Here is a 14662-nt window from a genome sequence, read left to right as displayed (position 1 = left end):
CATTGTGCTGTTAAATACAAGCTTATGTTCTGGGTGGCTTTGGGGTTTTGATGCTGTTTGGGTCGGTTAGGTCGGATTGGGTTTTTTGTTGGGTTTTTTTGGGTGGTTTGTGTTTTTTGGTGGTTCTGGGGGTTTTTGGTTGCTTTTTTTTTGTTTGTGCTTTGGGTTTTTTTGTAGTTTTTTTTTTTTTTTTTTTGCTTGGTTGGTTTTTTTTTGATGTTTTTTGAGCGGTTTGGGTTTTTTGGTGGTTTTTTTTTTTGGTGGGGTTCTGTTTTGGTTTTTCTGTTGGTTTTTTTTTTTGGTTGGTTGTTTTTTTGTGTGGTCTTTTTTATTTGTTTCTTTTTATTTCTTTTTAACTTCCCATCTCCTATATGTAGAATGTTAGAGTGTTATAGAAAAGCAAAAGTTGGTTTGATAGTTTTATCTAGAGATGTTTAAAACTCAATATTAGCAACTATTTATCGGTTTACCTTCTGGCCTTAACTCAGGCTGATGTTTTTGTTCCTTTATCTAGAAGATTTGAAGGCTCTATTAAATTCTACGTATAGTTCTGATTTACATATTGATAGGGTTTTTTTTCTCTTGCTCTTGACAAAGCAATTTGAAATTTTATTAAAATAAGCTACCAACACTGCTGTGTCCTGTAATGATGATACTTTTATATATAAGTCAGAAAACAAAATTCTTCCTAATTAGTATTTCTGGATGCAATATGAACATTGCTTGTGTTTTTGAAGATCACAGTAATGGTCTTCTTCCATCTGAGTGATATTCAAGGAGATGTGATTGACCTAGAGTCCAATGACTGTGCCTAACTCATGGAGCCTACTTTCTGTTACTACAGCAAGAGAATAATACTATGTCTGCAAAAACCCTTCAAATGTCATTGGAGGTGGGAGGTGTAAGGAATAAGAGATATTCTGGTGGTGGTTCTTTGGCTGTAGGATTAGTTCTCTTGCTTTAGGCAATACAGTAAGGTCTAAATGTTATTTAATTATGTAGAGCATACAATGCCAGCATTTTGGGAGAAGATTCTGACTATGTTGTGATGGGGAGAGAGGGGGTTGAACCCTAGGCTCAATATATTAGCAGGCCAAGCAAGGAAGAATGTGCTGTGTCAGGGAAAGCTTCTCACACAGGCAAACGCACACATACACATCTTGAAAGTTGATTGACACATGCTCCAGTTAGCGCTGCAGTGGTTTGGCACAGCTAAGCCACATAGGGGGAAGAATGCAGCACTCACTCTGACCGGTCCCAGCGTCAGGCTTTGGGTAATGGATCGGTGACAGCCTGCGCCACTCCCACCATGGGCAAGCTGCTTCTGCAAGGTATTGGATCTCTGTGTAACCAATGTTCCCCCATTGTCTCTATCTGTGTGTGTGTGTGTGTGTGTGTGTAAGCCAAACAGCCACAGACTGACAGTCAAATCAGCCCACAATGGTATCGGGGTGCACCTTTACAAACACTTCAGATGTTCTTGTCCTGTCACTTGTTGATCCAAGGCCTGTACTGATGTTCATAACATTTTAACATAAGTGCAGATTACCAGAGGTGACATCATGGATAGCATGTTGTAATTCTGAAAATGGACGAGTAGAATAATTTTGTGTAACAGTGTAACTAGCTTTGTTTATATGATGCCTACATATGTAAAGATAATATGTTTGCCAAACTATAGGTGCGGGATTGGGCTTTTTATGGGAAGTCTTAGGCAAAAAATCATCATAGTTTGATAGTTTGTAATGAAATTCCATGCAATTGCCTTTGTGGTTAACCCTTATTCTTTTAAACAGCATTTACTGTTTGCAGTAATGCCGAAGTGTTTCAGTATAGCAGACACACTTGTGCTAAGTGTCTTTTCTCATCTTTTAGATCTGTTGAAAGTATTTGCCATCAGATAGAATGTGGATTATTAGTTCATTGGGGAAATCAGGGAACAGAAAAGTTAATTTAAAATGAAATAGTTGCTCTTCTGTAAGACAAGAAATACTGTGAAAGTTTACCAACAATCTTTGTTAAAAAGTGGTGTGTGTGCTTTGCAAAGAAATCATTTGTTCTGCCATAGTGAAGCTAATTATTCTCAACACACACTAGCTATGTCAAATTGCAAAACAAACACCAGCCTTTGTATGTTGTAGGAATTAAAACACCATCAGTTGAGTTAATGAAGAGCATACAATGAATATGATCTCATTTTTGCAATGCAGTTAAAGTGAAAGCCATTTAAAGAACTGTTGCAAAAATCATAATTTAGGAAGAAAACAAACAATAAAGCAAATGTTTACTATCTATTTTAATTACTTTCATTTTAGAGGTATGCATTAGGTTTATTTGTTGTTTGATTTCAAATTCTTTCTTTTAGTGGTTAAGAATACGGTGACTAACGGTCCATTCTGAAATCAAATGAATACAATCTTCTGTATTCCATTATACAAAGCCAGAGAAACTAATCTGGGATTGTTTCATTATTATATCATCTGAAGATTGCTACTTGAAATTACAGGTTAACATAAGGATGGGAAAGTCAAAGAGAATAAGAAACACAGAAGAGAAAGAAAATTCTTGCACTTTTTTTCAAATGGTGAAAGAAATGAGACTGGTTTTCTGAATTATGGTCTGAAGATGTGAATGCAATGAAAAATGCCATTCCCTATTCATATTTTAATTATTTTTCCTTTGTAGAATTGCTTACAGAGAGAGCATTACCAAAAATCTTTTCTGTAATAGATGATTTCCTTTAAGCTTTCCTAATGCTTGGTGAAAATAACAAGTTCTGCCCTGGCCAAAGACAGTAGCAATTTTATTTTTGCGTACATTTAAGAGTGATCACAAGACTAATTTTCCTCCTTTCCTCCAAAGATCCAAGGTATGTGGTTCTTCCCTTTGTCAAAACTATGTATGCACCTAGAAAACTTAGGACGTGACGTCAGAGGTCTTGACTCTAAGAGAGGCTGGGAACACTCAGTGCACGTCACCAGTCCCTTCAGAACTGAAAATTATGTCTTAGGAGCTTAGGAGAACCCCTGCCAAACTGTCTATACCCAAATCAAGAATAATTTTTATTTAGAGATCAATGTAGTAAAATAACTCTATATAGTTAAATTTTACATTAAAAGAATTCCGATTCACAAGGTTGGCAATCAAGCAAGTATTTTTTTGGCTGCCAGTCAACCAGCTATTGACAGAGAGAGGGGATTTGGTGTAGGCATATCCCCTACATAAGTGTTTGATATAAAGAAGGGAGTTCTTTTCTGAATCCGATCGGTGTAATACTTTGCTATGGCAACCTGTAACTTTACAGGAGGTTAATTTATTGAATTGTACCCTACTTGAGCCTAAGTGAGGTGCAATTTGCCCTTCTATTCAGCAAGTTTTAGTATTTAGGATGTATTCCAAGGCTGTATAGTATTTAAACTCCTCCTGTAGATAAATGCATGTGCTACAATAAGATATGGGCAAACTTCTACATATGTTATGGTTATGACTGTATATCTGTAAGAAGAAGGAAAAAGTGAAATGACCTGGGGATTTAACATGCAGTTATCCTCCAGGGTCTCCAAAGCTCGTTGCTTACAACGGTTTTCTAGTAGCTTTGGAAGAAAGCAGAGTATATTTTTTGTTTTCTTCATCTTTCTTAATTTAGAATTCGGAATTATTTGGTTTCATAGTTGATATAAACATTACTAAAAATAGCTTTTGTAAATATTGAAAATACCTCCTAGAGTCACTATGTGTGATGGAGACATTAATGTTGGAGTGTGTGTAGAAGTGTCTGCAGGCAAGGGATGGAGTTTGGTCTAGTGGTGTGAGTACTTTAGCCACATATTACAAAAATGGACATTTTCCTTTCACTGTGTAGGATGTCTCAGAAGATTAAACTTCTACTTAGGTGTCAATGTATCAGCCAAACAACTGAAGTTAGGTGTGTTGTATCTGTATTTATATGTAGGTGCTGAGAGAATTTAAGCTGACCTAAATTGTGTTGTTATTTTGTTTGTAAGAGTGATAAATTCAATATATATGTTAAAAAGTATTAAGATGAAAGAATTACAAAATATTTTGTATCTTATTGATACATCTAGGAAACAGGTTCTTAGGTAAAGTTTGACTTCAGCTTTATGCATGACATACCTTTTTTGCACTGGTAAAACATGTTTGTCCCTTTATCTGAACTCAGGTAGTTATTTTACCTGAACTCAGTGTCATTCAAACATTGCTATTGCGGTTTCAAAGTCATGCTTCATTTTTTTAGTACTCCTCACCCCACTTCATCTGTGTAAATTAAATTTCCTTGTCGCAGGGAAATCATGCTCCACTTATCTACCTGGATGGTAACAAATGAACTCGGTGCTCATCTAGAGACAACTGCTTTGCAAGTTTCTATACTATTTCAGTAATAGTACAATCACTGAGAAAACCCCTTCTTTTAATTTCGTCCATGTCATTTCTTCCTTCAGTGAGCAGTGTATTAAAGTAAGTTGTCATATATTCTACAGAGAGTATATAGATGCAACTGTCAGTTATTTTAGACCAAGGTTAGTTTTGAGTCTCACGGGAAAAACTTGTGGAAGTACTAGAGCTGCCACTAACAGTTAAATGGAAAGCTTATTCTCTCATTTTCAGATACGCAAGTATAATAGCAATTGGAGAAAACTGTCAATAATGTCCTTTGTCACCATAGGGAAGAACAACGGTGCCAATTTAATGAATTTTTTTCCTGTCCTGAAAGTGTCACATCGCCTTAAGCTTGGTTTGATCCCCCTAGTGAAGCTCTAATTTCGGTGTTAATGCTGATAATTTAGAGAAGATTTTTCAGCAGCACACAGAATGTGTTAAGTGCATTGTGCTCTGCATGCAGAAAATTCAGTTATATATGGTTGTGATGTTACCTGTTTCAGTGCTTAGATTTGGCTACTTACTTTCTGGTTGCCACAGAAATGTTGGTGCAGTGGAGCATAGGAGAGGAAGGTGCTGCAGCAGCAGAGGAGGAAGAAAAGTCAGCGCTTAGGAGAACGGGCGGTTTTAACACAACGCAGAGTTTTGGAATTAGTTGTCCATGTGGTTTGAAATGATTTCATGCTTTCATTAATAGGGGCTTAGATTTCATTAATTTTGTTGCCTCCTTATTTAGATTTATTCTTTACGTTGTAGTTTGCTACAGAGTTGACTTCAATGAGAATGACCTATAATTTTCAATAAGAAGATTGATCAACAGGAACAGATTTCCCTCCCACCCCCCCAGTTCAAGCACCTACCATATAATGAAAGTACGACAGATGGAACACACTTTTGAATCTTTTGTATAAAATTAGAGAGTAAAGAATTTATCTGTGCTGTAACTTTATTTATAACCTAAGATTCTGAAAAATATGATTATTAATAATCTGATGTAGTTCTATCTTAGGGCTTGGTTAGTTAGCAAATCGCAGTTGAACCTTGGTCATTAATTCAATATGGTTTAAATCTCACCTCGTCTTACCCCATGTCAGAATGGTGTGAGATCCTTTAATCGGTTTCCTGAAGTTATACTCCTCTTGTTTATTGATCTGTTGAAGTCAGCACAAAACACACAGCTGTACTTTTGGCCAGCTAAGTTAGGGCTCTTAAGAAGTTAACAAATCATTAAAAGCTATTTCCAGCTATATTGTGTTTGTCACTACTACTGAGTCTATCCTTTTCTGGAAACCATTAAACATATTGGTTAAGTTAAAAAAACACCAATGAAACAACAACTCATTAAGAAAGCAGCCTTGTTTAATTTTCTTATTAATTTGTATTACTTAACTAATTTGAGAATTGATAACACAATGTTTGAGTGATTTATGGCTTGAAAAAGAAGACCAACATTTCCCTCCTTGAGAATGGAAATTGGCTTGTCAGGCATTTAGATGAAGAATGATCAATCAATAGGATTTTAATAAGGAGAAGGTTTAAAATTGACTGAAGGTGGCTTTTGTTTAAAGGTGATTTGGTATGTGCAAATTACTAAGCTCTCCCTGGAGAGGATTTTCAAAGGCAATAATGGGCACTGATTTTCTTTGTTTATTCCATTCTCTTTCTGCTCCCCTTGCCAGGGATTTCAATGCTTACCTCTTCATTGTGTCTTTGAAATCTCACTGCCTGCTTTTCAGGTTCTGTGAATTATTCTACTTATTTGCATTAACAGCTGTCAGTTTTAACTGTTATTTTTCTCCAGTGAGCATGTTGTCTAGGTAAACTTATTATTTTCAGCAGACGTTCATGTTAAGCGTAGGGTCTAGCTTTTCCCATTAATGTTAGAAACAGAAATTTCAAAAGTATATGCACACATTGGAGGAACAGAGTTGACTTGGAAAGTCCCATTAAAATCCTGCCTTTTGGTTTCCTGTCAGAAAATCCAATATAGTGGGCTGGGTGAGAGAAAACTAGCTCTACGGGGAATTATGGTCACTTTGGTTGGTTTGTTTTCTCCATTAGTGAAGTCTGTATTGGACTTTCTGAAAGTGAGGCAACCGAAGTTAGATAAAAAACAACTCCATTCTTTGTGCCGTCTTAATTACATAGGTACACATGCTGTAGATACATGCCAAATGTGTTAAAAGAGCAAATAGTAAACAGAACACCCACAGAAATTCTGGTTGTCACTACTTCATCACAGTATTTTTTTCCCCACTTAGGTTTCTTACCCTGATTTCAGTTGGTTCTCTCAGCTTTTCCTATCGTTTACTCTTTCCCATGCTTTCTATCCTAGTGACTTAGAGGCTGGCTTTATGTTCCAGCCTCACTTTTGTACTCAATCTTAGTTTTTGTCCCCTTCAGCGCCCTCTAAGCAAGTGCATACTGGTACCACAATTTCAGAAGAGGTTCTAATTGTGTGCAGACTTCTTTTCAGAGGTTATAATGAAAAGCGCACACTGATCGCTCCCAATGGAAGCAAAGTTTGAGTTTCTTCCCCAAAGCAGAGGTTACCAAAAGCTTTTAAGTGAAAAAATTCACCGCTTCCCTCATGCACATATTTTTTCCCTTTTTTATTAACACGAAAAAGTAATGATTGTCTCTTTTCTTCATTGAAATGACTGGGACCAGGATGGAGATAATTTTGATATGTTTTTCTCTTTCTTGTCTTTGGCTTTCTGTATAAAGTTACTATGAAACTGTAAATATGGCAGTCTTAAGAAACCGAAAAGTGTAATTGAGTCAGAGTAGTGATGCAGACCTCGCTACAAACTCTAAATGTAATTAGTATTCTGCTTGTGAATTTTGTGTGTGATTAGAATTATGCTGTGTGTATAGTGTCTGGAAGAGAAATTTCAAATACAAGGACTTACTCCATTCACTTCTGAATATGTGAACATGCTCAAAACCTCTTTCATGCAAGCTGGTGTATCAATGCTTTCCAACAAAAAGCGCATACTGTATCTTCCTGCTATATAGCAAGTTCCACCAGAGGCTACTAAACACATCTCTGAATTGAAGAGAAAAGGTTGAGAGCTTGAATTCTCAATAGAGATGACACTTCCTGATAGGGAACTGTCACAGACACTTTTGCAGCCAGTTCTGATCTTTGGAAAGGTTCTGCTTCCAAAGGTCAGCTGTTGGAGCCAATATAATCTGGGCAGAAAGGAGAGTGTTCATTCATAGAGTTTAAAGCCAGAAGGTAGAATTAGCTGATTTAATCTGACCTTCTGCAGTTCTATGGCCGCTACATCAGGTAGCTTGATCCAAAGGTAGGTAGGTTCCTTGATAAAGTCATTAACTTCTTGAATTCCTCCAGTTTTATCTTTCAGCAAGCAATTTTCGATACACCTGCTGGTGGCACATCAACGTGCCCTTCTTACAAAGAATACTTTCTTTCTGTGAATGTTCCATGCCGGGGATGTTGATTGTTACCTACAAAGCCTACAAAGAATGCAACAGCCAGCTGTTAAACCAAACTGAGAGAACTACTGAAATAGTGCAGTACAGGAGGAAAAAAAAAAAAAGAAAAAAGAAAAAGGAAAAGAAAGGCTAAATTAATTATCTTTTGTTTTGCAACTGAAACCCCCACCCCTTACCCATGGAAGAATTGTTAGGAAAATTTCTAGATTTAAACTACATTAAAAAAGAAACAAACAACCACCACACACACATCCCAATATAATCAAACTACAAAATCTTCAAAAAATGAGAAATCTGTTCAAGAATTACTAACTTACCATAGTAAAAGCAGAAAGTCAGAACTAGATGACTAGTTCTGCTGCTCATGCATTCATGCAAGCAGGATCTTTATTCACTTTCCAAAAATAACTTTTTCTTTTTGCAAAGATTTTCAAAGGAATCGAGAAGCACTGAAGAGTTTAAGTATACATTATTAACATATTCTAGGGATTTTGTACATGTAGTGCTTTCTTACTTCCGCACAGCTCACATGCATAACTCCTCAAGTTCATGATTTGTCCTCCAAATCCATGATCCAAAAAAATGATATAAATTTAACAAACAGGCACTGTGATACTTCTAATGTTTGCAAAAACAGTTACTCTGGCAAACCCAAAAATAACTGTACTACTTATATGAAAGAGGCATAAATTTGCTGGGTTGCTTTCTTTGTTTGTTTCTTTGTTTTTTTAAATTACAATTTTGAAAAGCGTATGTGACATAATATCACTCCTTGAAAGGACAAAATCAAGGTCTCTTACCTGCTATGAAAGACTAAGAGCAATCCATACATAGCGTATTGTGACATGGTCGAGTGTGACACCTAGAGGCCATATGTTTAGGATCCCTAAATAATAACTTTTTTCAGCTGCAAGTTTTGCACAGCGCATTTAATTTTGGATTTAAGGAATGGAGCTGCCAGATTTTGAGAGGTGAAGTATATTGCAACATATTCATATTTTTATTCAGATTGTTCATGTTAAGGATTTTTTTGTGGCTTCCGTGACGAGGCTCCCTAGCATTGATACGAATGAAAATAATAGACCATTACTGACTGTGGTGAGGAGTGCTCAGTGCTCTGCAGAAAAGCAAAGCCTAAAAGAGCTCTGTACAGCTTATTCTAGCCTGGAGTTCACAAAAACTAATAAAATTCTTGCAGGCCCCTTCTCAAGAGAAACCTTATGATATACTTGCATCTGTAGTAAAATATCTGCAGGAAAGTCAGGCTCTCACAAAATGCAGAGCTAGAAGTTTTGGCCCATGAGCTTATGTCAGGGAATAAAGAGAACAAAAGCTTTTTTGAGCTGTCGTGTTGATTGTTTAGATCACGGATGTTGCAAAACAAATGTCCATGTAAAGAAACACACGACACCTTCCTAACTTCCCCTCTAAAAGTTAGGGGTGCAACCAATACCGCTGCATCCCATACAGGTGATATATCCAAGGGCATCCTAATATGGTGACTGAACCAGATCGACTCATTATAGCTCTAGAGCTCTTTTCATCGAGATAGTTGACTTATTTGTCTATGGCAGCACCTATCATTTTCATACCTAAGTGAAGGGAAAAAGTCTTGGAGATAAATCAAGTGAGCAGAGTTCACATGAGGAGGACACTGAATTTTCTACACAAGAGAGAAAACACTTTTCATTCTTTAGAATTTGGGTGATTTTTGTGGTATTCTTGTACTCACACAGCACAGATGGTTTAGGGCGGTACAGCTGTAGAGTTTGTGAAACATCTTTTATAGATCTAGAAAAGTGGACTGAAACTTCGCTAAGGATTTCTGGCTTAACCAGGCTGTGAAACTGAAGGTGGAAAAAGTCACGCTGGGCACAACTCTTCATTGAGTATTGTTGACTCTAGAAAAAAATGTGCTGTATATATGTTGTAGTCTCTGCACATTCTTTGACTTTACTATATGTAGATATAAAACATATTCAGGATAGAAGATAATATGATCCTGAAGTTTTTATTCATGGCATTTCAGAAACAGAGAAGGGTGCTAGCATGGGACTGCCTGGTAGCAGAGGAATGCCAGCAGGGTGATTCTATTTGGCAGGCAGCTTTTCATACCCAGCGGCTAAGAAATGTATATCTTGTTCTCATTTCTCTTTCTACTAAATACAAGGTATTGCGTGTTTGTTTTGTCATCCTCTAGCTGTTTAATGCTAGGAAACACGAACAAAGTAATTCCAAAACTTCATGGTTAACTCTACCTCATTTTCATAAAGGTCTTTGAGGTTAGTTGTATTATTTTCCTAGAAAACAAAAAGGTACTAACTTGTCAATCACTTGTGAGAGCAGTTTACAGACTCCACATAGCTGCTGTGCTTCAAATAAATAATTGTATCTGAATAGAGGTCTACTGAGACTCATATGTTGGTGCTCCAAGGTACAGCTCAGGTACTATTATGTTAGTGACAGAGATGCTCATGTTGATTGTAGTTTATTTCTTTGCTTTGTCTAGAGGTTTCTTCTCAGAGGTACTTAACCATTTCTTTGGGAATGTCTAGGCCATAAACAACTGATAGATTATGATAACTAGGTGTGTATTAGAAGATGGATTGCCATCATGGGCTGGAAATAGTGGCTGCACTGTCAACTGGGAGGGAGGTCACCATAGCAAATAGGAAGAGGGTAAGAGAATATGGGATACACTGGGGTGGATAAGGCTAACAGCAGCTCTCCAGGTAAGGTGTGCTGATAGCAGCTGAAATTTGCAATCAGGATATATTGCCTTCTGTGTCTGAAGCCTAACTCCTGCAGTTAGGATGGTGTGGGTGTCTCTCTCTGAAGGCATCAGCCTACTCTTTGGCCTGTGCTTTCATTGGCTTTTCCCTGCCCTGATCAATAGAAGTTAAGTGTATGTACTGCAGAAATGATCTAGTGTTTGCCAAAAACAGTGACTCAGGAATCCTTATTTTTTTCCCAGACACACAAATACATTTGCATAATAAATATCTCCTCCATTCTGTCTTTGTGACATATTTCTGAATGCTTTTAAATACATCGTAGCTTCTTAGCAAAAAAGAAAAGAAAAGAAAAAGTGAAATTATTATTTCATGGTTCATTGATTTTTGACAGGAAAAATGGTACAACCATAAAAAGTGGTGTGAAATTATTTTGTTTTAATAGTCTCTGTTTTAGTGAAGTTTTAAAGGTATGCGGTCCAATAGTTGCACAAATATAAGGAAATATTTGAGCGCTTGTGTATGTGTGCTCACCCTCTTTCATGATATTGCTTTGTTCTGCTGTCAAAAACCACTTTGATTCATTGTGCCAACTACATGGATGATCTGTTCCCTGATGATGTTTCTGGATGATCTGAGTCACGTACAAAATATTTTCAGAGCCTTTCTTTATGCATTCATAAAAATTCTAAGTAGAATCCATTGTATTGAATAACTCTGGTGCCTTTTCCCCTACTCACTGTATAAACTTGATTTTTCCCCTCATGCATAGCTCCAACTAAAAAGCCAGTATTGTTACTCTTAATTTTTCAAAAGAATGTATAAGATCTATATGTTTTATTTGAACTATTCAAGTCACTAAACCTATTGCCACAGACTTCCTGATGACCTTAAAACTTTTTTAAGCCCTTAAATTCTCAGTCTTATTTTGCATAAATTATGAAGCTGGCATTATTTTTCTTAGGTCAAATATTCTCAAGTCCCTCTACATAGCGTGCAAAATAATGTGCATGTGACTAACTTAACCCCAAATTTACCAGTGAAATTGCTGTAATAGTATAAACTCAGACAACATTTTGATTTGAAGCAGTATTCTGTCCGGTTCAACAAAGCAAAAGCTGACGGGGTTTCCATGCTTCCTAAAGTGAATACAGCTTGATGTAGCGGTGAATAAAATGTATTTCCAGAAGCGCTTTAACTGAGGCTACAAGTTTCTGCATCAGGATGCTATAAATTTGTTAAGATCATGGCTTTCTATGTATCCCTTATCAACCTATAATCTCCTGATTGTTGCCTGTTTTTCAACAGCTGAGGAACAGTAATCCACACTTGCTTATCTCTCTTAATCACAGCCTCACGGTGCTAGAGCTCCCTGAGCCTTTAATTCCCTCTTAGAGGCGTAACAGAGTGGAAAGTAAACAAAGACGAATTTGCAACCTTCAACATTGCTAATTTGCTCTGATGTCAGAATATTTAAACAGGCAAAGACTTGGGAATTATTTGATCACGGCTGATTTTAATCTAATGCATGTGAAAAGGCTGAGACTGGGAAGGTTGTGCAAAATGACAGGCGTCCCAAGAGAGGTTGACTGAAGGTTTCTTCTTTAAACAACAATAGCTCCATCATTTTCAAACTCTGCGTCCTGTGTTCCTACTGTGTGTTTTTGTAGCTGTTTTTTTTTTAATGAAACTTTTTGAATAAGATAGCATTTTTTCTTGAAAATTCTTCATTTGCTTCCCAGTTTATAGGTGTCCGAAACCCGATCTTTAGGCTTTTTATTGCATCTGTTCACTGGGTAGTGGGTGGGAGAGATAAAGATCCCTATTTAAAAAGCTTTGTCTCTCTCCACGTTTTTGTATCATCATGACAGCCTAATGCATCCTGAATACTTTCGTATGTAGAAGTCAGTGTATGTTTTAAAAATGATTGATGACTTGATCCTCAAATTATTTTAAATTACACAGTTGACATTTATGCATGTATATATGTGTACATACTTGCCGGATAGGACAGAATGTTATCTTGCGTTATATATTACATGCACACTTCATCTACCATGGAGGTGATGTGCTTACACATACATACACGTTATCGTATACATATATTTGTCTCTCCTCACAGCAGATAACTACATGTTATTACCTGAAACAGATATGATAAATACACAAGGCAAGTTAGTGGTTAGTGTGTTTTTATTTTTTTTCTGCATTTTCTTCCATTTTCCTTCATAAGGTCTTAAATGTCTATTTAACAAATGTGTAATCACTTATTTTTTGTTGTTTGTTACAAAATGGTTAATGCAGCGTACATATTGTTATCAGGACAAATGTCTGATGCTCTCTTAATGAATCTGTGTCATTCTAGTTATATCTGTTCTGCTCCTATGACTTGTGCTTCTGAAGCGCGTCTGATGATGATTTCTTCTTTTCTTCTTAGTATGTGTCATTTGGGATATTCCGGGGAGAGACGTGTCTGGGAAGCCAGCCTTTTGCAGTCACTCTCTGCGTCGAGATTACAGCATTGAGCTATTTGTGTTTCTCCTCATCCCTGTTTCTCTCTGTCTCTCACTCTCTCCAGCTGGTGTAAATGACTGCTGCTGCCTCCCAGAGCAAGATAACCTGCTCAGTCAGCTGGAGCCCCCTGCGGACAGCTGTCTCGCTTTTAGCTGATGGAAACCTGCTACTAACCGCTGAATGGAAGAGTGTGGAGCAGCAACCATACTAGCAGCCGCCGCCACCGCCGCTGCAGCAGCAGCAAGAGCGAGCAAGGACTCTATTGTTCCCTGGTGTTAAACAGTTTTTCCTTTTCAACTGCCATGCACAATAGCGGGAGAGAGGTTTCCAGCCCCCTTCTCCCCGCCAAGAAATTCTGAAGAGGGGAATATTGTTTGCAAGAAGGTTTCGTGGTCGTGCTGCCGGTTTTGGAGGCGGCAGCAGGCTGCTGGAGGCATGGGGTTGAGCCAGGGGAGCGCTGCTTTCTGCCGTGGTCCAGGGGTTTCCGCCGTGCCAGCCCGGTGCGTGGGAGTTCTTGTGCTGCTGCTGCTGCTGGGAATCTGGGACGCTCGTGCACAAAGTGAATTTCAAACTTCATCGGTGTATTTGTGGAAGACCGGTAAGTAAGGAAGCTATGTTAACACCACAGCAGCGTATTTATTTTTTGTTGTAAGTAATAGCCTTTTTGTGCGCTTTGTGTATGTGGAGAGAGAAAGTTAAATCTCAATTACGAATGTTTACTTGCAGGATTATACGAAAAAAAAAGTAAAAATAGGTCATCTTCCATGATTCCACCAGTCAGGCAAATATGGCAATTAAAAAAAGCCACATTTGTGACTCTGTGGCACAATTACTGGAATCTTTCATGTATTTTCTGCGACTTCTGAGGTTTTTAATTTTGTTTAGTAGCTCTGTGTTGTAGGTAAATAGCAAAGGTCAGGGCGTTAGTGCCTGTCCACAATGGGAAGGAACGTTTGTTACAATTGGAGTCAGCAACATTAACAGTGCTCTAAAAATATTGACTTTTCACAAAGAAAGATGTAATTCAGCATGTCTAATCTTTGTGCTCTGTGCTGACATGTAATATATTCAGCGTGGTAATTGATGGGGAGTTGGGTTTGTTAAATTTAGGTTTGTTGCACAGTATATAGGACACGTGAAAGCTAATGATGGATTAGGTGAAATAATCCAAGTGATGCCAGATCTCATAACCAAAGAGCCGCAGACAAATAGGCTATGTGGATTCAGCACCACACTAGATAGATAATTTCCTCTACTTTGATACTAATGAGTTACGTGTCTGTTTTAAAGATTGCATAGTCATAACAGTGTTCCAACCTCAACTTTGCATTAAAAATCAGTGGGGAATTTTCCTGTGTCTATTAATACATTACATTAATTCAGAATTTTATCAGTGATGAATATGTACATTTTAGTTGTCTAGTACAGTTGTAGTTTCTATGTAAGTAGAGTCTCCTTTAGGAAATGTAAGAATTTCAAGCCAGTAAATATTTCACATTGGCTTTGGCAGTTGGCTTTCTTCCCTGTATGTTGCCAGGAATAAAACAATCCAAAAA

General features: G+C 37.4%; 1 protein-coding gene across 1 annotated transcript in view; it reads left to right on the top strand.

Annotated features, from left to right (window-relative positions):
* THSD7A (thrombospondin type 1 domain containing 7A) overlaps nucleotides 1-14662 on the top strand; it is a 295731-nt gene that overhangs the window by 72546 nt on the left and 208523 nt on the right. The window contains exon 3 of the mRNA XM_063324919.1: nucleotides 13171-13704. Within this exon, the coding sequence (XP_063180989.1) occupies nucleotides 13542-13704 (163 nt within the window). The 5' untranslated portion in view covers nucleotides 13171-13541. The remainder of the gene's footprint in view (nucleotides 1-13170; nucleotides 13705-14662) is intronic.

Source organism: Chroicocephalus ridibundus, chromosome 2 (assembly GCF_963924245.1).
Source record: "Chroicocephalus ridibundus chromosome 2, bChrRid1.1, whole genome shotgun sequence".
NCBI lineage: Eukaryota > Metazoa > Chordata > Aves > Charadriiformes > Laridae > Chroicocephalus > Chroicocephalus ridibundus.
Note: the sequence above shows the minus strand (reverse complement) of the source record. Positions and strands in the feature narration are given on the sequence as shown.